General features: G+C 36.5%; 1 protein-coding gene across 3 annotated transcripts in view; it reads right to left on the bottom strand.

The window, feature by feature from the left end:
- Positions 1 to 706: 706 nt before the first annotated feature.
- LOC150083606 (endoplasmic reticulum-Golgi intermediate compartment protein 3-like) overlaps positions 707 to 24768 on the bottom strand; it is a 103574-nt gene continuing 79512 nt past the window's right edge. For all 3 annotated transcript variants that reach the window (XM_090377378.1, XM_090377377.1, XM_090377379.1), the window contains exons 11-13: positions 12179 to 12315; positions 9666 to 9721; positions 707 to 820 (exon numbers count right to left, since the gene is read on the bottom strand). In XM_090377378.1, the coding sequence (XP_090233504.1) occupies positions 741 to 820; positions 9666 to 9721; positions 12179 to 12315 (273 nt within the window). In that variant the 3' untranslated portion in view covers positions 707 to 740. The remainder of the gene's footprint in view (positions 821 to 9665; positions 9722 to 12178; positions 12316 to 24768) is intronic.

Below are 24768 nucleotides of genomic sequence, written 5' to 3'. Positions count from 1 at the left end.
TGATTGAGGAACACTAGTGCACTTTTTTCTTTTGTGAAAAAGAATTTTTCTGTGCTTGTTTTGCATAGCATTCAAGGAGGGCTTTTCATTTCAGCACTCTGTTTCTTAAACTGCCAAAGTCAAGAAATATTTAGTATTAAAATAATAAGCTTTCATTTTAAGGCCACATCATAGCAGTGGAGACACAAAATTGAATCGTGGAAATATCACTTTTTTTTTGCCATTGATAAGTTTTGTTCTCACAGTGTGTAGGCAACAAGATCTGGGGCAGTCAGCTACTTTTCTGGTTTTGCCGTACCAATGAATAGTATTGATAGATAAATATTGAGCTTTCTGAGTGTTCTTGAAATCTCTGAAGGCTCCTATCCAAACTTATGCAGTGCTATCACAGTGACACATTTCTTGTAATCACCCAAATCCATGATAAACAATTAAAATAGCATGCCTTCCATTCTACAGATGGATACATACACTAGTATGATAACAGCTAGACTGTGGCCATGGGTGATACTGCATGCAGAGATGAGCAACGCAAGAGGCTTGTAACAGTATTTATGGCAGGAATAAGTAGAATTCTGAAGATAACATTAATGAAGAAACAAATAGCAGCACTTTTGACTGCAAACATTATTATTCATTACTTATCACTGCCAAGTGTTTATTACAACATAAAACCTTGTCATCCATTCCAGAACCATATTTTTTATTGAATCAACTTTTATTTTTGCAGCACATTTAAATCAGCTTGCTTTTCCTAGTTCTATCTTCTTTTGAATGGCCCAGGAGGAATAGTAGATGGCTGAATCTATCATTCCAGCAACTAAAAATAATAAAAAAAACCATGCATCAATGTATACTGAAAGTAATTTAAGGGTGATTTAATAATTTTGGGGGTAGTAACCCCCAAAATCATTTATTAAACTATTCACTAACTAAAATAAGACAGCAGTTGCTACAAATTTCAAGAAGTAAATATAAGAAAATATTACATTTAAATGGGATGTATATAAGCAGTGAATTTAGTAAATCCTTCTTTTTTAAAAAAAAAAAAAAAAAAAAAAATCTTAACCAGCAGTTTTAGAATTATTATTTGTACTTTATTCATTGTAAAATAAAATATTTGAGAATGAAACTGCTTCAATTTGAAAGCTAACAAAATAACAGTAAATCATGAAAAGTAAATAAAATTTATATTTATTTATTTTTATGGAGACCATGAATGCAAAAAGCCAATGGAACCTTAGTACTGATAACCCTCATATAACACAGTAGTTAGGATCCTATAAAATTTTGTGTTATATAGGACTAAGAATCAGTACAGAAAGGGGGTTACGTTCCAAAAGCTAACAAAAATACATTTTTTTAAACTGTTGGAAACTTAACTTTTATTAAAAATAGTAATAACTGAACAAACGTCTTACAAACTGTGATACTTATATATGTCAGATAATGTATGTTCATTTAATTTTCTTCCTCTTCATTGCTGCTAAGCACAATCAAACAAGAACGTTTTCTCTGTTGAAGAATATATTCACTTTCTGAACTTTCTTCTGCAGCATCTAGATTTCTTGTATCTTCTGCTCTCTTTAAAAAAAATCAGTATTCTGGGATTGTTTGCTTTTGCTTGATAGATCTTTGTAAATTGCATGTATAAAATAACCGTATTAAAATAAATAAATAATTGCATGGTCAGAGCATTTTTGAAGCTCCCTTTTGAGCTTTGTGTTCCTTTCAGTCGAAGGATCTGAAAAAAATAAGATTCTAATTGCTCGGCTATGTTTATGCCTTCCCATATGCTTTTTAGTGTAAAATTTGGAACTTCAGAATTTTCAACTGCACTATCATCCTCTGAATTTATTTGGTTTACCTCCAATGCCATTTCCACCAAATCTGCTTTGCACCTCTTTTTCTACCAGTAATTCTTGAATGAATGAACCGACTCTGGCCATACATTTGATGGTTTACTCTTTTGAGCGATAAAGCTATGATTCCGATACAGTCCACAATTGAAAAATGTCTCCATGCCTTATAGCCTTAGTCGCTAATGTGCTAATAAAACCCAAGCAACGTCTCCATGCCTTATAGCCTTAGTCGCTAATGTGCCAATAAAACCCAAGCAACGTCTCCATGCCTCCATCACTTCAACAGATTCAGAATCATTTTTTTCCAAAATCCATTGTAACGATTTTCTGATGTAATGAGTTTTAAAGGTAGATATAATGCCTTGATCTAATGGCTGAATTAAAGAAGTTGTATTAGGTGGTAGGAACGTTACTTCAACATTTTGGATGGCCTGGCATGTTATCCAATAGTAATAAAACTTTGAAATCTAGAATTTTCCCTTTAAATAGTTTTCCACAGCTGGCACAAAACAATTTAGAAACCATTCTTTAAATAAATCAGTAGTTACCCAAATTATGCCAAATTAATTTAGGGCTGGAATTTAATTCACAACGAAGAAATTATTCCAATATGGTTCTTAAGAACAAAGTTTAGTCAAACATGCCCAGAAAAAATTATAAAAGATCAAATAAAAACTAAAATAACCTTATTTACAAACACCTTAAAAGTCAATTTTTATAGTCTCAAACAAGAACAAGTTCAATACCACAGAACACCCCCCCCCCCAATGCCGGGATTTCCCAGTTTTTTTTTTTTTTTTTGCATAATGACTAGAGAGTCAACAGCAGGGATTCACAAAAAAGAATGGAAATGTTGAAAAATTACATCCAACATAATAATAGCAGGGTTTTCTTTGCACAAAAGCTCAAAAATACCATCTTATGTGAATTGCTTATTTGCTGCAATTCTCTATCTGTGTTAGAGTGAAACCGTATTATACAAGTACTGTGTCATGCACGATTGCTGCAATTTATCAATCATGTTAGAGCGAAACCATGTTGTAAAAGTACCGTGTTATATGGGAGTTGCCTGTACTCTAGTACCGTAAATGGGTTGAGCTCCCACTAGTCTGTATGTTTAATTTTCAGAAATAATTGAAAGGAAGGTTGTCCCAGAGGGCAGAAGTAAAGGGGAATACATGAAGGTCGAGACTGTTAATTCAGAATTGAACCATGTATTGATACTAGCTAGTGGATGAATGAGGGGGAATTCCAGCTGCCATGTAATGTGGTCCCTGTTTCAGTGCTTATTGGCACCTTATCAGTATAGCATTTGACAACCCAATTAATAAGTAACATTATACTTCTCTCTCTTTAGAGAAGTATTACTTAATCAGAAGTGCAACACAACATGGGGTAACTCGTGGTGGTTGCCTCGCAATGAATACAATGCCTTTTTTTTTTGCCTACTTTAAAAAACTTCACATAAGTTCTACTATTGATATTTTGTAACTTTATTGACAGGCTTAGAGCATTAATTAGCTCATTTATTTAACTCATAACAAAATTATAAGTTTAATATGTTTTTGCATCGCTTATCTTGTGAATTAACTCATTACTGGGTTGTCAGATGCTTTGTTTGATGATGATGTGCCTAGCCTCTAACTGATGAAATGCCAATAAAGATGAAGTGGCTGTCTTGAAGGCAAGGGAAACCTCCCATACAGCCTGGGAGGTAGTGATTTGATTTTAATGCAAAAATGTTGAGGGTTAATAATTCACCAGGAAGAATTTAAATTTACAGGGAAATTGAGATTTTGTTAACCTTCACAAAGGTTACCACGTCAAAAAGTTGCATATATTTATATACATATTATATAAGTACCGACAATGACTAGGTTCAGTCAGATGGTTAAAAGCAAAAAAACATGCACTTCTAAAATTTGGACATATTGTTAAAACATGGTGCCACATTTCTCGCACATAGGAGGGTCATCAGCCCTCAGTAGAAAAGAGTGTGTCAAATGACTATGTCCTATGCAGAACTGAGCAAGAACAACTCTTTACAATCTCTGCAGACTAAATTGCCATAGTCATATAGACTACAGGCAAATAATATTGGACTGACATGCCAAGATTCTTTGTCAGGGCTGCTGATTTGGCTGCATTATCATAGCTGGGGAGTAGAAGTAGATATCGAATCCATCTTCATAGAGAAAGCATATCATCTACTGAACCCAGGATAGGGTTGGATGATTGTTGTATTTCATCGCTGATAGAGCCTGGGTGCACCCCAAGAATTGGTATGTATAATAATGCAATGATGTTGGTGGGTTGTTATGTGGTCCAAGGCTAATAATCTATAGCATGCAGATCTGTGGTGTATATGCTGCATTCAGTAGGAATCTGCTCAGATATGCTATAGTTAGAAAAGACAGCTCAGATTCCACATATGATTCTGATTTTGAGCCATCTGTCAAAACTTCTTACACAGGCAAGAAGTCAAAATGTTCAGCTCGGTGTTATGAATAGAGCTGAAGGTAGACAGCAGGCAGTGTGGCAGACTTCAAGTTCATAAGGGAGAAGTCACATGATGGAGTTTGAACATACCAGGGTGGATGGAGCTGCTTTGGTGATCGAACAATCTTATGTACCATGATGTTAAGCACCTGGACACAAATACCGAATGGATGGTTGGCATTCTGATGTGTGTTATAAAGATTTTCCCACTGTGTTTCAAAAATGGATGTCGACCCCACATGGACAACTGTTTTTGAATCTGGCAGGGAGTTCAGCTTAAAGGCATAATGTAGACAACTTTTTTCACCAAAGTGACAAAGATGGTTCATTTGCTTCAACATACAGACTTTGGACAGGTGATGTTCTGAATGCACCAGCGGCAATGCGAAGCAGAAGGCCTGGAGTGAATGGGATCAAGCCACTGAAGGATGCACTTCCTGGAAGATGAAAATACCCAACACCCATAATCTAATTTTGAACATACAAGTGTACAATACAGACAGGGGAAAGTGCATTGGCCTGCACAACAAGTAGAAGAGAGAGGACATGGAAAATACTGCATTGGCCACCCATGTCAACTGAATGCACTGCCATAGATTTCATATGATTCTTAACCAAGAGCATAACCCCAATGTCTTGTCAATTTTCAAATTCTGTTTCCCTTATGTTTGAGTGATAACATTTCTATTATCTCTCCAATATCTGTATTCAATAACTTAACCAGTACTTCAAATTCATCAAATTTATATACTATGCATCTAGCATTTGTTTACATATATCTATTTCCATTCTTATTGAACCTAACACAGCCCATGTATTTGCTTGTTACCATAAGGACAGACACCCCAGCATGTTCCAATGCTGACACTGAGAGCAAACTGCTTTTGTTAACACACACACACACACACACACACACACAGGGCGTCTCAAAAATATCGGTACAAACATTTAGGGGAGGTAGGTAACATCTAAAAGAATGTGAATCACATAGGAACCCATAACCGGAAACGTCACGGCGATTCATACACGATTAGTGGCAAACATTTATTTGACATAATATTAACAATGGAGTATGAGATGGATGCATTTCATGATGTTACAACAGATGCTCGAAAGTTCCATCACGAGATGCTATGAATGCGTGACACTGATGCAGCATGGATTGGCGGACACGGTCGAATACACCTGGAGTTTCTTTGACAGTAGCAGCAGCGTAGACAAGTCTCACCACAAGATCCATTTCCGTCTCCACAGGCGATTCATACACGATAGATTTGAGAGCTCCCACACAGAAAGAAATCAAGGCTCGATAAATCAGGTGAGCGTTGGGGCCAGGCAGCGGGTCCACCACGGCCAATCCATCAACGCCCAAAACGCCTGTTCAAATGGTCACGAACACACCTTCCATAATGGGCGGGTGCCCCGTCATGTTGAAACCAAATGTTGCATCTCACATTTGCTGGAACATAGTCAAGTATCCCTGGTAGAACTTGTTCAAGAAAGATCCGATATTTAGCGGAGTTCATGCGGGATGGTAACAGGTATGGGCCGACTAAACAGTCACTGACCATACCTGACCACACATTTATTGTGAAGCGATGTTGTGCTGCATGGGGGTGCACACCGTGTGGGCCCTCTGCTAATCCATACACTAGGTGCATGTCTGCCAGCTCACACTTCGTATATCAATGCATGCTCTTTGTGCGGCGACTACTGCTTGAATGAGTAAACCAGAAATTTTCCCTCTCCCGAACTGATGAATAGCGCCATGTACCGACTTACGGTGATGTTTCCAGTTAAGGGTTCCTATGCGATTCACATTCCTTTAGATGTTACCTATCTTCCCTAAACATTTGTACCAATATATTTGAGAATTTATTTTTTTATTATTACAAAAAGTCACCGCAACGGGTACAATTTGGAAACTTTGATCACTACCATCTGTAGCAATCAAAAATGGCTCATTTTCAGAACCATCACCACCTCTTCCTTCTCTATCCATACAATTTCACTAACAATGCCTGTTGTTTTTGTTCTTCAACAACCATATTTTTTGACTATCACTATTGGGAAACATACTTTTGTTGTACAATGCACCTGCACAATCAACACAACTCAAAGAAAGATTATGTTCTATGGCAAAAGATGAAAATAAGTATTTAGCATATAAGACATCATCACTATGAAATAGTACATCTATTTTTGTATTTTTTTTATGCACTGCACAACGTCCAATTACATTGCATTTTCCATCACTTTAAAAAAAAACTGAAAAATTACATTAACATACAGTATGTATGCAAACACATACCTTTTTCAGATTTTATAATATACAAAAAACCTTGCTTAATACATCCACAGAAATTGTCTTATTTCTTTGGCACCTTACTACTCATAGTATTACGGTGAAACATTAATTAGCTTTGCAGCACACAAGTATAAGGAAACAGTCACATTATCATATATGATCAAGGATACATATATGTGACAGAGAACAATGCTATTAGCATGCATTTCTATTTTGCAATGTAGTGTGTAACACACCTGACAGTAATTCATTAATGAAAATAAGCAGAGATTTGTAGAATTTTTAAAAATTACAATTTTAATGTTTTCAAAAAAGGAAATGCCAGAGAAAAACTATGCTTTAAAAAAAATATGGAGACTCTTTGTAAACCAATTATATTATGACAGTGAGATGAAGGGGTCAAATTAAGTAAAAGAAAAAGATTCTCCTTCATTAATCTGAAGAGTTGGCAGCTATGTAGATATATTTTAAAGAAAAAAGAACATTATGTGAAAATGGCATGGCTTGCAATAACCAAAAAACTTTTTTTAAAGCTGTTATGCAAAGTCTAATTATGTATAATTATACAAAGTATAATTACAGATTATACTTTATTATAAAAAGTATTATTATAATAGTACAAAGTGCAGTCGATTCCGGTTATTCGGGACGCATCGGGACTAGTGCATTTTGGCCCGATTAAGCGGCTGCCCCAGTTATCCGAAGTTTCACGTAAAAGAAGGTAAAAATACAGTGATCCCCGCTTTACAATTGGTTCACTGTACAATCAAATCATGTTATGGTGGAGTCACCAAAGTAAAGTACCGTTCACTATACGATGTGTAGTAAGCGCTGGTCATTGTGATCACGTTTGTGAACTGAATTTTAATTCTATTAAACAGCGATTCTAATTAGCAAAAACAGGAGGAATATTATTCACAGGCTATAAAAGCCAAGATATATTAAGCAGAAATTTACCCTTTATTACCTTACCAATTAAAAAAATTAAATGATACGTGAAAATCGGAAGAATATACATGATAATCTGAATAATATGTACTGTAATATGTACATACTAACTAGTTGACATGTCTGTTCACTGACATTTGTGGGTGGGGGTTAAAATTTAAAACAGTAAAAAGATAAGCAATCAAGAACAAAAAATATGGCACACACAAATTGCAAGTAACACGATACATGCAAGTGAGGACGAGTAACAAGTTACGAAGCTTTAAAATAAGAATGAAGAGAAGAGTCTGAAAATTCATTTTTTTTATGATTGAAGATTCCATGGAAGTGTAAACACATTTCACCATAATAACCCACAGAATTCCAGCTGTCGGTATTATCCAAAATTCAATAAGATAGTTTACTATCCATTTAAGATAATTTGCAATAACAGAAAAGCCCAATAAACAGGTGACTGCTAATTGCTTTTATTGTTTTATGCTTGTGACCTCCAGAAATTCGACTGAACCACATGGTACGGTCAGAGACAATTGTAGGGTAATCTCCAGTGCTGTGGTCTCCTGCCCCGATTATACGGCATGTTGTCCCAATTAAGCAAAGTAAACCCTGGCTATTTTCTTGATTGGGTTCTGTTTTTTAAGATTTGCCCCAAATAAACGGCTGCCTCGATTAACCGGTGAATAACCAGAATCCACTGTATATTAATTATACATAGTATAATTTCATCTCACGTTATTTACCACTAAGGGGCCGAAGATGGCCTTGTAACACTGTTAATTTCATCAATATTTTTCAGTAAATTCTTTCCTAAGAATGCATAGAGAAGTTTTAATTTGAATATTCTGAAGAACTTGCATTAACCCTAGAATGGTAGTGTATGCAAATCTATATATAGTTTGCAAAACAATACCTCCCATTTCATCATAGAGCAGTCAATGAAAATCCCCTTCCTCTGGCAATGCTACCTTCCATCTCTTAGTAATTTGATCTCAAAGTTGTTTTTGTCAGTGCATTTTCTATGATTTTAAAATTACAGTAGGTAAGGTGCTGGCTCACTTTACATATCAATACCTTAAGTTTGTTTGTTATTTGGTTTTTAGGAGCATTAGCAACTAAGGCCATATTGCTCCGGGATATGCGGTGGTCATTTCCTGACCTTTCCGCATCCTCCGTATTTGGTGGTGACGGGCCCGAACTCCGGTCTAATCAAGAAGCGTGTGCAACGCACTGCTGCTCCTTACCACCTGGCTACGGAGGCGCAATACCTTAAGTAGAAGGTATTTAAAGTTCATGCTAGATCTTCACAAGGAATTACAGTAGTAACAACAGGTAAAAACACCTGGATCTGAAGTTTGTTACCAAAAATACAAATTTTTTTATGGCAATTCTGTCATCGTAGGAAGTGTCATATGCAGAATGTTGGGAAAAAAATTTTGGGTAAAACAACATGGCGGCTAGCAAAACAGTGAGAAAGCAGTGATTGATAAGTTATGACTCCACCCACTGTCCTCCTAGGTTGATATGCCTAGGGTGTCCCCCCCCCAACTTGCCACTTTTTTTAGATCGTGAACTCATTTTCTGATTCAAAAACAGCAGGATGGGAGAGATAAACACAAACACCCTATCTAAGCAAGCACTCCCCTCCTCGACAGCACAAAACAATGAGAAAGAAAGCGCTTTCGCAATAATCACCCAGTCACAGATCTTGACCGTCAATCGCAGCACTGAGTGGGAGGTGCCCTCGCCATGTTGGAAGGGGTATCCTAATCTGGAGTTCAGCCAAATTTTGTCATTAGTGTTAATTTTTTATGCCAGTACTTTTTAATTCTAATAACAATTAATACAATAACATATACATTGCATATTTTGTAAATAAAAGATAATTTCGAGACATGTTTTACTGAATAATAATGTGTAAAATTTACAGATCCATACCATTAAATATCAGCATGGTTATTGTTACCATTTAATGGTATATTTTAAGGAAAATATACAGAACAATCTCAACAAAACTGTTTTCAAATTCAAGATAAATCTTGTACACTAACCTGTAAAGACTCCCCCAACTATTGCACACACACTGGTCATAAAATGCATGAATGATCTGGAAAATATAAATTAACTTAAGTCATTTAATTTAAGGCAAAATTGATGTGAGTTTTATTCAAAGGAATAATTACCAAAGGAAATGGAAGGGATTTTGTTTTTGCAAAGGTGATTACAATGATCTCAGACATTTTAAAAAATTCAAACAAACTGATGCTGTTAACAAATGTAAGTGGAAACTATTCAGGGAAGTAATTATAGCAGCTATTAAACTTTTGATACTAACTATCAGATAATGTCCAAGGTTTAGATTAAAATGGATGTCAGATAAACTGATGAATTTAGAGACAGTGAATATAAAATATTAGAGCATATAGAATCCAACAGGAAATATAAATAAGTCCACAATAAAATTACTAAGGGATTAGGCATGATTATAAGACATGAGAATTCTTTGGCTAAGACAGCAAAGAGAAGAACAGTAACAAAAGGACTTTTCTACAAATTTTAAAAATTAGGCACTTGACTATGTTTGTTTAGCAATTTTAAATGGTTTATTCAATCCTAAAAGTGGAAAACCTTAAAGCTATTTCCTACAATCAGGTATAGGTCAATATAATAAATGATACTGCATTAATGTCATTTGCTTCAGATCCAACCTGTAGGCATCCATTATTAAGGCAATTTATGAAGTGAATGGTCTCTTTCAAATTTGCCAAAATTGAAAAAGATACACTCCTGAAGAAGTTTTTAGAAATAGGAATACCAGATCTAATACTGATCGATAGTTAAATGATTTTATGAAAACTAAAAGGAAGCTGGAAAAGAAACTGTTGCAACTAAAATTAATAAGTTAATTAATTCTTAACTTAAACTATAATAATAATAAGAGCATCCCTGCATTCAGGGGAAGTCCCTATGGAGTAGAAATGTACAAGCTGTCTTCTATTCATGTTCAAACATGGTTCAAAGAGTGAAGTAACCTGATTATTTACTATGAGAATACTGTTTCACGTGAATGACCATATAAATTGGCACAACACACCATTAGGGATAAGTTACTATTATAGACAAAGGAGACTGGTTGAGTGCTAGGAGACAGCAGTTATAAACAGTCACCATGCTGTTTCTGGACTAATGTTACGAGGGATCCCACAAGGTTCAATGCTGGGTTCCTAACCACTTTAATAATTATTAATGATATTAAATGTAATAATGGTATTTAAAATTTGATGTGTAAGTTTTTTGATGATATAAAGATGAGCAGGGTGGATAATGACATTAATAAGGATATGTTACTTCAAAATATCTAGGTAAATTAATTAGATGGGGTGAAAAGTGGCAAATGAGTTTTAACATTAACGAATGCAAGGCATAGTTACATTATCTTGAAAGTTGTCAGTCCATAGCGATAAACATACAATGCTGCTTGATGTACCTGATCTGATGATGCTCTGGAGTGTTCACAGTACTCTCGGGTGAGATTATTTGATTAATGATATGAGATTATCTGATTAATAATATTACACCTTGCCAAGAATTTGTACTGTCAGTACATAAGAGAATGTTCCAGTGCCTCATGTAATTTACTCCATATGCACATTCAAAAAACATTGGGGCTGAAAAGCATAATTGGAACTCCTCAGACCACATGACTTGCCACAAATCTTGCATCAGTTCTTTACATTCCTAACACCAGACATTGGTGTTCAGCTTTTGCAAAGATCTCTTATTCATAGTGCATTCTTTGTAGGGTTCATTGCATGATGCAGGTACTGATCCCTTTACATGATGGAGTAAAAAACCCCAAACCTGGTCATTACTGCATGATATATATCTATCAGTAGCAACGGAGCTATATAAAATGACTTTCTTAATCCCTTTCAGCTGTGGGTTCACTAAATATGTGGGCTTGGGGCAGTTCCATTTCCCACTAGTGGCCAGTTCTGCTTACAGACCAAGTTTGTTCGTGGAATTTTGAAGTTCTGTGAAAATGAAAAGTTTGCAAAGAGTAAAAATGAGAAGTAAACATAAATCCTTTTAAATATTAATTTGTTTTTATTTTGGCTTGGTTGATCAACATTACAACAACAATAACAAAAAAAAAAACTAATTTTTATGTAATAATGTCGTCTGCATCTATTAATTTATCACTTTATTCAATTTTGAGTCCAACTTGGACAACTGAAGCTATAAGGTAATCTCCTCCTCAGATTTTCTAAACTATGTTGGTGCTGCTATCTATTATAAACTGTGTCTAATATTACTTGAAAACATAACAGATGTCCCTACTAGAAGATTAAGACAATTTGTAACAAACAGTCATATTATTTAAAATTATTTTCAAAACACACATGCATATATGTATGTATGCATCACATAAGGCTCATATGTGGAAAACATATCAATACTGCTGCAAAGGTTAAACCAAAAATACTGATAATAATGTTTATGTGCAACTTTTATTTTAATAAATATAGAAAAAGATTATTCTGCATTTTAACTTAGAACTTACTTTCTTTTCTCTGCAAACTTCACCATCAATGGTGCCAATTCATATATAAAAAACACACCAGGCAAGCCCTGCTCTCCAAGCTGAGAGGTAACTTGTTTCTGATGCCTTGTTACTGCAAACTGATTAGTATGGAGAGTCTGGAAAGAAGTATAAAATAATCTACTTTCAGCTAAAAATGCAATGCTGATCAAGAACATGGCAAGAAAAAAAGTTGTAGCATGTACAGTTTTTTTGTTACCTGTTATTTTCATTCAAGAAAAGTAGATGTACAGGCATATATACAATAAATGTTATTTAAGAATAAACTTTTATTCATTAATAAAACATTCATATAGTATATAGAAATATTAAAACTAAAAAGTATTAACATAGATAATTCATTAAAATAATTTTTTTTCTTATGTATAGTTCCACTTCTTTTTTTGTAAAAGTCAACAATCATGGTTGGATTCCACCTTCATGATAGCATGCGTCCATTATACATGGGGTTGACAACCTTCTCTGTGAGAAGGTTGCTATTTTTGGTCATTACAATTATAAAAATTAAATTGTGCCACTTGGATAAGTGTAAGAATGCAGAAATAAGAAATTTGAATAAATGTCATACCATCAGTGTGCCACTTATTGGCATGCATTCCCAGAGTTAATAATGCCTTGGTTGAACCTTTCACCTTATTCATCCCTAACGACATCCAATTTAAAAAACAGTGTGAATGGACAAAAATGTATTTTAATCCTTTAGGTACTGGGTTGTTTTCAAATCTACTGTCCCCATGGCATGAGTTATTTTTAATTTTTAATTTATTTTAAATTAAAAAATAAAATAAATTTTATTTTTAAATAAATTAAAAAATATATTTTGTACAATTTATGGAACATTTTCTTAACTTCAGAAAGATTTTACTGATGGTATAACATAAGAGAATTAGAATACTAACTTAGAATAATTCATCAAATTAGTTATCCAAAGTGTGGGAAGACCAATGCATAGATCAAATATTACATTTAATCTTCTTTTAGGCAGCATATTGGCAAATACATATAGATAAAAGTTTGTTTCAAACAACTATACAAACATAGTTATCTACAAATAACTAAACATGTTTAGTAACCTGTTATCTAATCCAATTCATCATGTACAAATTGTTTACAGGGTCCAGTTCATCATGTATGAATTATGAAACCCAGAAATTCTAAGTAATTATTTGCTTATTATCAACAAGTTGCTAATCTTGTTCAAGAAATAGCAATATACAATCCCATGACCAAACAAATTTCTCAGTGTTCATGAAGCATAGTAAAAACTTTCATGGCTCCAAGGTGAAATTTTTACCATACATGATCATGGTCTGCTTTATAATATGCCTAATCAGGGAAATAAATTTTCCAATTCTCAGGTAGCTTGTCAGATTCGCTCATTTTCTTAAACATAGCCAGAAAAGGTGGTGTTTTAAAATCGACTGCTGGATTTGGGAAGTTTTGAAAGTACCTCAGTTATGGATTCATTTAAAACTTTTATGTCAAGGATATACCAAGTCTTTACATCACATAAAACAATGGTTTTGTTTGTTATTTGGTTTTTAGGAGCATTAGCAACTTAGGCCAGGATATGCGGTGGTCATTCCCTGACCTTTCCGCATCCTCCGTATTTGGTGGTGACGGGCTCGAACCCCGGTCTAATCAAGAAGCATGTGCTACGCACTGCTGCTCCTTCCCACCTGGCTACGGAGGCGCCACATAAAACAAACTTTTTAAAACAAAATCTATGTTGTTTTGTGCAAATGTATTGTTTTATGTCAAGACATCATTTGAAGACTCTTCAATACCAAGCTTTCATAATGATAAAAAGTGTGATGAATATTTTCCCTTAGAACATTTACCACAGATCTCAGCTTATCACATAATCACCATTTTCCTGTGCTTCATTACTAGTTACCATTTTTCATCCACCCATTACCATCAGAATTACCATTCATTTCTTGTTGGTAATTAATTATAGCTTTTTTTTTGGCTTGAAAAATTTGAAGGCACTTTTGACTGTTTTGCATTACCTTCCAGTACTTCTAATCCTACTAAATGCTTCTTTATTGTTTTGTATATTGGTATAATTGAAAATTGTTTTTCATGCAGCAACATTTAGTCATGTCCTACTGAGGTAATATATACTTCTTTCATGTCAATATTGCTGAATCGTTGTTAAATATTTTCTTCACCATACAGTAATATAATTTTTCTCAATCATGCTTACTTCCTGTTCTTATTCACAAAAATAAAGCCCATATCATGTACAACACACCATCTGAAAATTGTACTCATTCTGCAATATCTGTCCTGTAGACACTGTTTCCACCAGTGAGGAGACCAACTTCAGTCATTAAGGCTTGGGCTCACTTAGAAATAATTTCGATTAATATAAGTTGACTCAACTTAAATTGCTATCATTTTATATAAACATAGTATATGTTTGTTAATTCAATGTTGGATAATTCAAAATGTATTTTGAAATTTTTACCATTTTCTGACTATGATATAGGGTTTTATATGCATTTCAGTATAGATTATTTGAAATATGTTTACAATGAAATTTGAAGTAGGAATTGAGTCTAGCAACTAGTGAATAGCTTGTCAATTTCAAAAATACTACTGAAACCAACCACAGGCAAATGTCATTATAATGAAAATTTGCTATTTTTTCATGTAATATAGAGTGGTATGCTTATTTGAAGTTTTTAATAAATGAAGCTTCTTTTTTATTTATTGAAGGCATTTCTACATTCAATAAAAATGTAAGTTATCAAATGGAATTGAATTTTACCTGCTGTTGTAACAGCCACAACTGTTTCCCCTTAATGAGTTCCGGTAGTATACTGTTGGAACACTTTGCACAAATTCCTGCTGTCAGAGTTGGTTTGCCTTCCATATGTGTTATAGCCATATTTCACATTTGTTTTACAGTTACAGCTCGCCTGGGAATGGTAAAGTGATGTGTCAAAATTTTACCAATGGCATGAGAGGCTATCTAGCTTTTATTATTTATTTATTTATTTATTTCTCTTTATTAGCAGGTATGTATATTGTTAAATTTCTAGCCTGCACACAACTTTTTATTTTCAATCAGAGCTGTTTTATATGTGCAAAGTCAAAATGAAGAACTTCACACCTCATTATTGCTATCAAGCTGGTTTTCTCTCTATACATATTAAGGCTATGTTTCATGGCAAATTTTTGCCATGAAATTTTCAAATTTTCACCAAAGGCATAAGAGGAAAGCTAACTTTTAACAACTTTATGCAATGTGTCTCTCTGTTGAGAAAAAAATTGAGCAGTGCATGAGCTCACCATTCCAACCAGAGATGTTTTCCATCCAAAAAGTCAGATGTGCTTTCCTGTGACTGATATGGCTGCTTTGGTATGGTGATAACGAAACTAAAAGATTATTGGATCATGAATATTTTAAAAATAATTACAAAAATTCAAGATGTGTCATCTGACTTCAGAGTCCTTGGTGATGTATTAACTGCAGTTCTTAGTGTTGATTACCTGGTCTTGGATAGCAAGCATGAATCCTTTGGTCTCACAGAAGAGCCTTTCATGAGCTAAGTATTGGAAGTCATCTTATCTATGTAGTTTTGATGGAGGTCATTATAGTGTCTGCCATGGAATGTCTTCTTCGTCCACCTTTCTGTCTTTGTTTCTTCTGTCTGTGTCAGTGTGGTGTCTCCTTGCTGAGGTTGAGTGTTGCATGCCATTTGTGAGCAATAAGAAAGACTGACTTGGTAGATTGGTGCTCTGTTTTCCTGGAAGTAATTGCACAGGTTCTTAATCACCTTCTCTTGTTCAAAGAGGTCAGGCAATCCTCTCCCTCTTTCTTTCTGAGCTATGATCAGTCTCTCGATAGCCAACTATGGTGCCATAAACATTGGTGGCTTTTGGTCATCATAATCCTGGTCAATCTCAATCTCCTCCAGCTCAGTGTTGGTCGAACTGTGGTTCCGAAGGAGTACGTTAGTACTGGGATTGCATAAGTGTTTATGGCTGTGATCACAATCTAACCATTCAGCTTTGATTTTTGTAGGCTGCTCTGTCTCTGATGGTAATTCTCAGCTAGGCAGGCCTTGTTCTCCTTGTATTCTAGCTAGTGGGCCTGCATTATTCCCAGATATTTGTCTCTCCCTCTGTCATGGCTGCAATCATTTCACCAGTCTTTAGCTGGAAGTTTTGTCTGACTGGATGTCCTTGATGCAATCCAAGGGTCTTGCATTTGTCTAGACCAGGGGTGTCAGACTGGCTTAATGGAAAATAATGATGTTTCTAAAATGTGTTTCTACCACTTTCCACTGCTGTCTGTGATCGCACAATTTCCAGAATTTTCTATTGTCTATTTAAGTGACCATTTCACGCTGACAGTAAGTTTTACTGCAGCTTTAATACTGTTCGAGTTGGTTAAATTGTAATGCGAATGAGCTAATATTTGTGTTGCCATTTCTATTTAATAAAGTCAGTAAGCAAACAGTTTCATGTTGTGACTCTTATACAGGGTGTTTCAGTTAAACGTTTCAGAACTTCTAAGAGGGGTAGGGTACATCCTGACAACTCGAAATCATATAGCAATGTGGGGTCGGAAATGCTTTCCTGAAGCGGTGTTGTACACAGAAGCACCATAAAGAAAAGAGACCGTAAGTGAGAAATCGTTTTAATAATACATGAAAAGAAGCAAAAGGTACATGGATTAAAGTAAGTGTTCGAAGTTTCTTCCACGGGCTACAATGCACGCCTCACATCTCCAATGCATGGACATCCGAACATTCTGGAATACTCCAGGCGAATTTCGAATTTCTTGAACAAGAACGGCAAGTTAGTAGGATGGATGATTACACGAACGCAGAGTTAGCCGATATGCATTTGGCGTACGGGGCTGCAAATTGTAGTGGGCCAGCCGCACAGCGTTTGTACGCAGAACGATATCCGACGAGGCGTATTCCCAGTCATAATTTCTTTGCAAGACTGCAACAGAGGTTAGCTGAGAGAGGTTCATTTGAAAGAGCTGACAGGGACAGGGTAAGAACAGCACAGACTCCAGCCGTCGAACAATGTGCTGCAGCATGTACAGGGGAATCCAAGAACGAGTACACGAAGTCTAGCAAATGCAGTCGGGGTTTCCCATTGCAGCGTCTGGAGGATTCTCCGAGAACAAGACATGCATCCGTTTCACGTGCAGCGTGTCCAGACACAGCAACCGGAGGATTATGCACCTCGTATTGCTTTCGCAAAATGTGCTACAAATCCCCCTTTTTCCTGCTGAAGTGTTGTTTTCCGAGGAGGCATCCTTCACAAGGGAAGGAATTTTCAACATGCATAACGACCATATCTGGGCGGTCGAGAACCCGCATGCAATACGACGTCGTGCAGCACAGATTCGATTTTCAGTCAATGTATGGGCCGGTATTATGAGAGATCACCTCATCGGACCTTATCTGTTACCGTGTCGTCTAACCGGACCTATCTACTTGATCTTTCTGCAGCAAGTATTGCCACAACTTTTGAGAGATGAACAGATTTCTGCATCGACGCAACAGACAATGTGGTTCCAACACGATGGAGCCCCTGCCCATTATAGCGGAGATGTTCGTAACTACCTGGATGTCACATTTGGTCAACAGAGGATCGGACATGGTGGTCCCGTGCGCTGGCGTGCTCGGTCACCCGACCTATCATGTCTTGATTTTTATTTCTGGGGTCATATGAAATCGCTAGTTTATGACACCCCTGTTGACAATTCGCAGTAGCTGCCGAAGAAATTCGAAATTCGCCTGGAGTATTCCAGAATGTTCGGATGTCAATGCGTCGGAGATGTGAGGCGTGCATTGTAGCTCGTGGAAGAAACTTCGAACACTTACTTTAATCCATGTACCTTTTGCTTCTTTTCATGTATTATTAAAACGATTTCTCACTTACGGTCTCTTTTCTTCATGGTGCTTCTGTGTACAACACCGCTTCAGGAAAGCATTTCCGACCCCACATTGCTATATGATTTCGAGTTGTCAGGATGTACCCTACCCCTCTTAGAAGTTCTGAAACGTTTAACTGAAACACCCTGTATACACGATTCCGACGTGATGTCGCCAAAGAGTACAATATTAAATGACACTATGATACAATTCACAAAGAACTTTCCCACTTCGAGGGTAAATTAAGAGAATAAAACTAAGGATATGAAGAACTCACTTTGAAGGCAACAAAATGTAATTACAAAAATTAACACAGGCAGTGAATCGGTAATGAAAGTCAGTTATGGAATCAGCTATTTACTGGGAAAAATTTCCAAACCTTTCAGTGAAGGCTCCGGGGTTAACGAATGCATGATAAAAGCAGCTGAAAATGTCTGTTCTGGAAATGTGAAAGTGTTCCAAGAAATTTCGTTGTCAAGAAACACAGTGGCTGAAAGGATAACCAAAATAGAAGGCAACTTGTGTGAACAATTGCAGAAAGCATCTGCAACATTTCAATGTTTTTCAATTGCACTTGACAAAAGTAATGATATTCAAGACACATGGCACAAGTTGCACTGTTTCTTCAAGCCTGTGATGACAATTTGAAAGTAACTGAAGAGTTTTTGGAAACGATTCCCATCCATGAGTCTGGGGAAGACATTTGTGACATCATATGGAGCATCCTGGAGAAATACAAGCTTCCTCTCAAGAGACTCATGGCTGTGACTACCAATAGTGCTCCAGCAATGACAGTCAAAATCAAAGGATTTGTATCAACACTAGAAGCAAAACTGCCAATTTTGGCAAAGTCCGGACGGTCTGTGACAGCCAAATCCTCTGCTTGCACCTTCACGATGGTGGGACTGTTCAAACAAAAATTGCAATCTTTCCACTGTACTATTCATCGGCAGGTTCTGTGTTTGAAAATACTGAAAATGGACTATGTGCTCAAGACTGTCAAGAAAACTGTGAACTTCATCGCTCCAGAGAACTGAATCACTGCCAGTTTGCTCTCCTTCTTAAGGACTTGGAAAGTGAATTTGAAGGGCTGCCACACTACACAGAGGTTTGTTGGTTGTCTTCCACAACGTACTAAAGAGGTTTTTTTTTTATTTACTTTTGGAAGAAATAATACTGTTCCTAGAAATGAAAGGTCGGGATGTATTAATTCTGAAGGATCAGCATTGGGTACAAGATCTAGCCTTCTTAGTAGATATTACAGGTCATCTAAATGATTTAAACATCAAACTACAAGGGAAAGATCAGTTGATAACAGACATGCACGATGCACTGGCTAGTTTTCAAAAAAAGTTGATTGTGTGGCAAAATCAATTAAAAGAGGATACTCTGACTTACTTTTCTATGTGTAAACAATTAAAAAAATCAGTTAAAAAATAAGTTATGGGGATACTGTGACAGGATAGAAAAGATTAAAGATTAACTTGATAGGTGCTTTAAAGATTTCAAGGAGCACCAAGAAGGTTTTTTCTCTTTTCACAGGTGTCCTTTTTCTTTTAATGTTGAGAGAGCTCCCATTTCCATACAAATGGAACTAAATGATCTACAGGATAACTCAATTTTAATACAGAAATACCGAGAAGTTGGGATCCCAAAAATCTACTCATATTTAGGGCAAAAATATCCAGAGATAAGAAAGTTTGCCACACAAATTCTATGTTACTTTGGGAGCACATATTTATGTGAACAACTGTTTTTGCATATGAAAGCTAACAAAACAGCCCCCAGATCAAGGCTAACTGACAAATATTTCTTCCATAATGAAGGTTGCGTCTTCTCAATCTGACTCCAAATCTCGCAAAACTGGTTGCAAGCAAACTGAGTCAAGTGTCTGGCAAAAAGGCCTGGATTACCTAATTTCATGTATATTCCCTTTCTGAAATATTGTATTATCTGGAATAAAACTTGCTTTTCATTATTCACTCTGTTTATTCAGACTTATTTCATTTCAATTAGTTATTAGTGCATTCTCAGCTGCGAGTATCAATCGGCAACGGGCAATGACTGAGCAATTAAAGAGCATCTTTAGGCTTAGCAATGGCAAGGTTTTGTAGGTCATGTGCATCCTGCATGAGGTACACTAATAAGGAAAATGGCCAGTGGCCCAAATGAATTTGACACCTCCTGGTATAGATCAAACTACAGTGACGGACAAAAAAAAACTGCATCACCTTAAAAAAAGTAACATTTGTAATGAAACTTATAAGATATTGTTTGATTACAGTCATTTTGTCGCAAAGCAAAGGCATGGCATCAGATAATGCTTCTATTGCATCAGACAGTGATAGAAATGCCGTATTTATAGAAACAGCTGATGCAAAGCATCAGAAAGGTATATATGCTCATATGGCATCAGAAAGGTATATATGCTCATTAGTGTCCTGTTTTGTGGAGGTGTAAGCATGGCTCCATATGTTCAGTTGACACCAAGAAAAAAAAAGTGTAACTGTTGCTCTGTCCCAGGAAGAGCTTTCTACACATGCCACACAAATTGCCGATAAAATAGGCTGCCACCAAGTCAACAAAGGTCGGGATGTATTAATTCTGAAGGATCAGCATTGGGTACAAGATCTAGCCTTCTTAGTAGATATTACATTGCATCAGACAGTGATAGAAATGCCGTATTTATAGAAACAGCTGATGCAAAGCATCAGAAAGGTATATATGCTCATATGGCATCAGAAAGGTATATATGCTCATTAGTGTCCTGTTTTGTGGAGGTGTAAGCATGGCTCCATATGTTCAGTTGACACCAAGAAAAAAAAAGTGTAACTGTTGCTCTGTCCCAGGAAGAGCTTTCTACACATGCCACACAAATTGCCGATAAAATAGGCTGCCACCAAGTCAACAACATCTCGGGTGCTAAAATTAAAGCGTGAAACCAGTGATGTTTATTTGTTATTTGGTTTTTAGGAGCATTAGCCAGTGATGTGAAGAGAAGAGAGTGACTACACCTTCCCAAGATAGATATTTGAAACAGCTATGCCTTTGTAATCATCATGCTAGTGCTCCTGATCTAAAACTGGACTTTGAGATGGCTTCTGGTGTTGAAACAAGTGCATGAACTATCTAAAGATGGCTTTCGGAATGTGGTCTGTATGCCTATTGGCCCAAGAAGAAGCCTTTGTTGACCCAACAAATGAGGAAGAAGCAACTTGCTTGGGCTAAGACGCATGTTTCAAGGACAAAAAAGCAATGGGACACTGTCATCTTTTCTGATGAATCGAAATTCAACCTGCATGGCTCAGATGGGAAGCAATATGTCAGAAGACAAAAATCGGAGGCATGCCATCCTGACTGCATAACACAGACTGTAAAGTTCCCCACCAGTCAGATGGTCTGGGGATGCATAACAAGCAAAGGGTGTGACATTAAGTTTATTAATGGAACTGTGAATGCAGAAACCTACACCGCTATCTTGGAGGAGTGCCTGAAAACCCGTTATTAGGCATCACAACAGACATCCAAAACTGCATTTTTCAACAGGACTAAGCACCTTGCCACACAGCAAAAACTGTACGTTTTATGCTATTTAGATTTAATGATGAGTTTGTCTTCTTGTCTCACAAGGCTTAAAACATACACCAATGTTTTCCCTCTTTTTTTTCTCCCTTTAGGGAGAAATGTCATACCTCAGAAATGCTGGCATTATAGTGTTGGACTGGCCCTGCAACAATCCACATTTGAACCCTATTAAAAATTAAAAATTGTAATTGCAGCTCGAGGAAGAACAACAAAATATCGAAGACTTATTTTGCTGATTTACAGTACACAATACTATTATGTTAACTTGTCATTTCAGTTTGTACACATAAATGCAATAAAATTTATGTTTGGTTGTCACGATTGCCATTTGCATGATTTCTCATATTTCCATTAATTATACATTTCACCCTTTGGGAAGATATTTATGGCAATTAGGTATATCAGGTGGAGTTGTTTTATTGGATTTCATTCACAGAGATTCGAAATGCATTTGTCAGATTTCCATCTGACAAATGCATTTCGAACATTTCTGCAACCCACAATGCAGCGCAAAACACATTTGCAAAATTCACATGTGATGCAGTTTTGTCCGCCACTGTATACCCTGATGTCAGAGCTGAACTTTTCAATGATCACAGTACTTGTTGGAATTGATTATTATTAATATTAGTAGTAGTAGCAGCATATGATGCAAGAAAGCAAGCTTATAAAGCATGTTATCATTAACTTTTATTTATTCACGCGAAATCAAACCAAAGTCAAATAGAATATGTAAGTACTGTACTTCTGCAGTGACCAATTTGGCTCCACCAGGCTTATATCAATTCTTGTGCCTTTGTTCAAGAAACAAGAGAAAAATAGAATGCAAAAAATAGAACATTACTATCATATACTGATGCCCATGCTTTTTAATTTGCTTTATTAAAACAGCATTCTATACCACTTACTGCGATCACAGATATTGTTATCATTCTGTGTAATGTTATTTTTGTGAAGTCCCAATCAAGCATATGCTAATACAAAGGGTACTAGGAAAGTTTTGCAATATGACGCAACAATGAATCACAGGAAGCTGCTTGTTGCTGCATGTTGAGACATGTTCATACGTGCATAATAGCCGCCGCGCCAAGTCTATGGGCTCAGTTATTCATTAGTAGTGAGAGTGTAAAGTGCTTGCGATGGCATCGTGGTCACGAAATGAGATAAGGACAGTTTTGTGGTATAATTTCGTGCGTGGTTTAACCATAGACCAGTGCTTAGAAGAAATGACTCTTGCACTAGATGATGATTGTCCACATCGTACAATGATATTCAGATGGTATAGAGAATTCCAAAGGGGAAATTTCACTCTGGAGGATTCTGAGAGGCCGGGAAGGCCACGAACGTCAGTTACGGAGGAAAACGTTACTGCTGTGAGGAAAATGCTTGACGAAAACAGGCGAGTGACCTACCAACAGATAGAGGATACTTTGGGCCTAAATGCACCAGCAATTCGTTCGATTCTGCAAGATCATTTGCACGTGAAGGAACTTTGTTCTCTCTGGGTGCCGCATCAACTGACTGAAGAGCAGATGACACGATGTGTGACTTGGTGCCGGGAGATGTTAAAAAAGTTTGATAAGGGACAATCTCGGTATGTGAACAACATCGTGACGAGACTTGGCTGTACTATTACGATCTGCCGACCAAGGCTCAAAACAAAGTTTGGGTCTTTGATGATGACGACACACCCGTAATTGTCAGAAAATCCCGATCTGTAAAGAAGAAAATGATAGCTGTATTTTTCAAATCGAGTGGAATTGTGGAACGTGTCGTTTTGGACACGCAGAAGACAGTCACAGCTAAGTAGTATACTGAACAATGCCTGCCTAAAGTCATTGGATCTATGAAGAACCTGCGGCCAAAGTCAAGAATGGATACCTGGTACCTCCATCACGATAATGCTCCAGCTCACCGCGCCAAAGCCTGCACCGAATATTTGACCACGACAGGACTGAAACTTCTCGAGCACCCTCCCTACAGTCCAGACCTTGCTCCCTGCGACTTTGCACTGTTCCCACATGTGAAAATGAAGCTAAAAGGGAGGCGGTTTTCCAGTGATGAGGCCTTTCTACGGGCTTGGGACAACGAGTGTGCTTTACTCCATAGTGAAGCTTGGCAGAACTGGTTTAAAGATTGGTTTCGGAGGATGGAGAGGTGTATTGAATGTAGAGGAAATTACTTTGAAAAAATTAAATAAACAAAGCTGTATTGCAAAACTTTCCTACCCTTTGTATATAGAAAAACAACATTTATTGTAATCGCTACTTTAGTTTATGCCATCACTTTTTTTGCCTTATCACAGTTTATGCATTGACGTTAACACTGAGAAAAGAATTATCAGATCAATCAATAAACAGTGAAGATTATCAAGATACACTCGCTGGCCAAAAAATTAGAAACCTTTATTCAATATCTCATAGGGCCACCTTTTGCCTGAATTACAGCTTATACAACAATCATGATACTGATTCCCCTATGTGTCTGATGACTAGGTGATACTAAGTCTAACTCCAGATTTGACCATTCTTCCACCAGGATATCTGTCAGCTGGCGGAGAACTGTGATGCCAAACTGCCCTTTGAATATATCCCATTCTGACATTCTCAATTAGATTTGATCTGGAGAATTAGGTGACATGGGTAGATGTTGGACATTCAGATAGTTCTTTTCGTGGTGAATAGTTGTGTTGTTAGTCTAATGCAACAGAAAGATATTCATTGGGGATAACATGACCTTCTAACAGCACGAGCAGACTCTGTCCATACCAACAGAACACACCCCATACCATGATATCACCCTCCACCTGCTTCAGTAGAGAACAAGAATCAATGTGGACACATGGCTTTATGAGGTTCAGGCCATACTTTTGCCCTACCATTGGTGTAAAAATGTGTAATCGAACTACCAGTAAGACCATATGATCACTGTCCAGTTTTTTCACAGTCCAGTCTTTGCACTGACAAATATCACTACAGTTGAATATTTTGATCTTTTACAGGAGTGGCTTTTGTATATGCACAAGATTACCAATCCCATATTCTTCAATTCCACCAC

This window comes from Mastigoproctus giganteus, chromosome 7, assembly GCF_048544385.1.
Source record: "Mastigoproctus giganteus isolate SK-2022 chromosome 7, ASM4854438v1, whole genome shotgun sequence".
In the NCBI taxonomy this organism is placed as follows: Eukaryota; Metazoa; Arthropoda; class Arachnida; order Uropygi; family Thelyphonidae; genus Mastigoproctus; species Mastigoproctus giganteus.
Note: the sequence above shows the minus strand (reverse complement) of the source record. Positions and strands in the feature narration are given on the sequence as shown.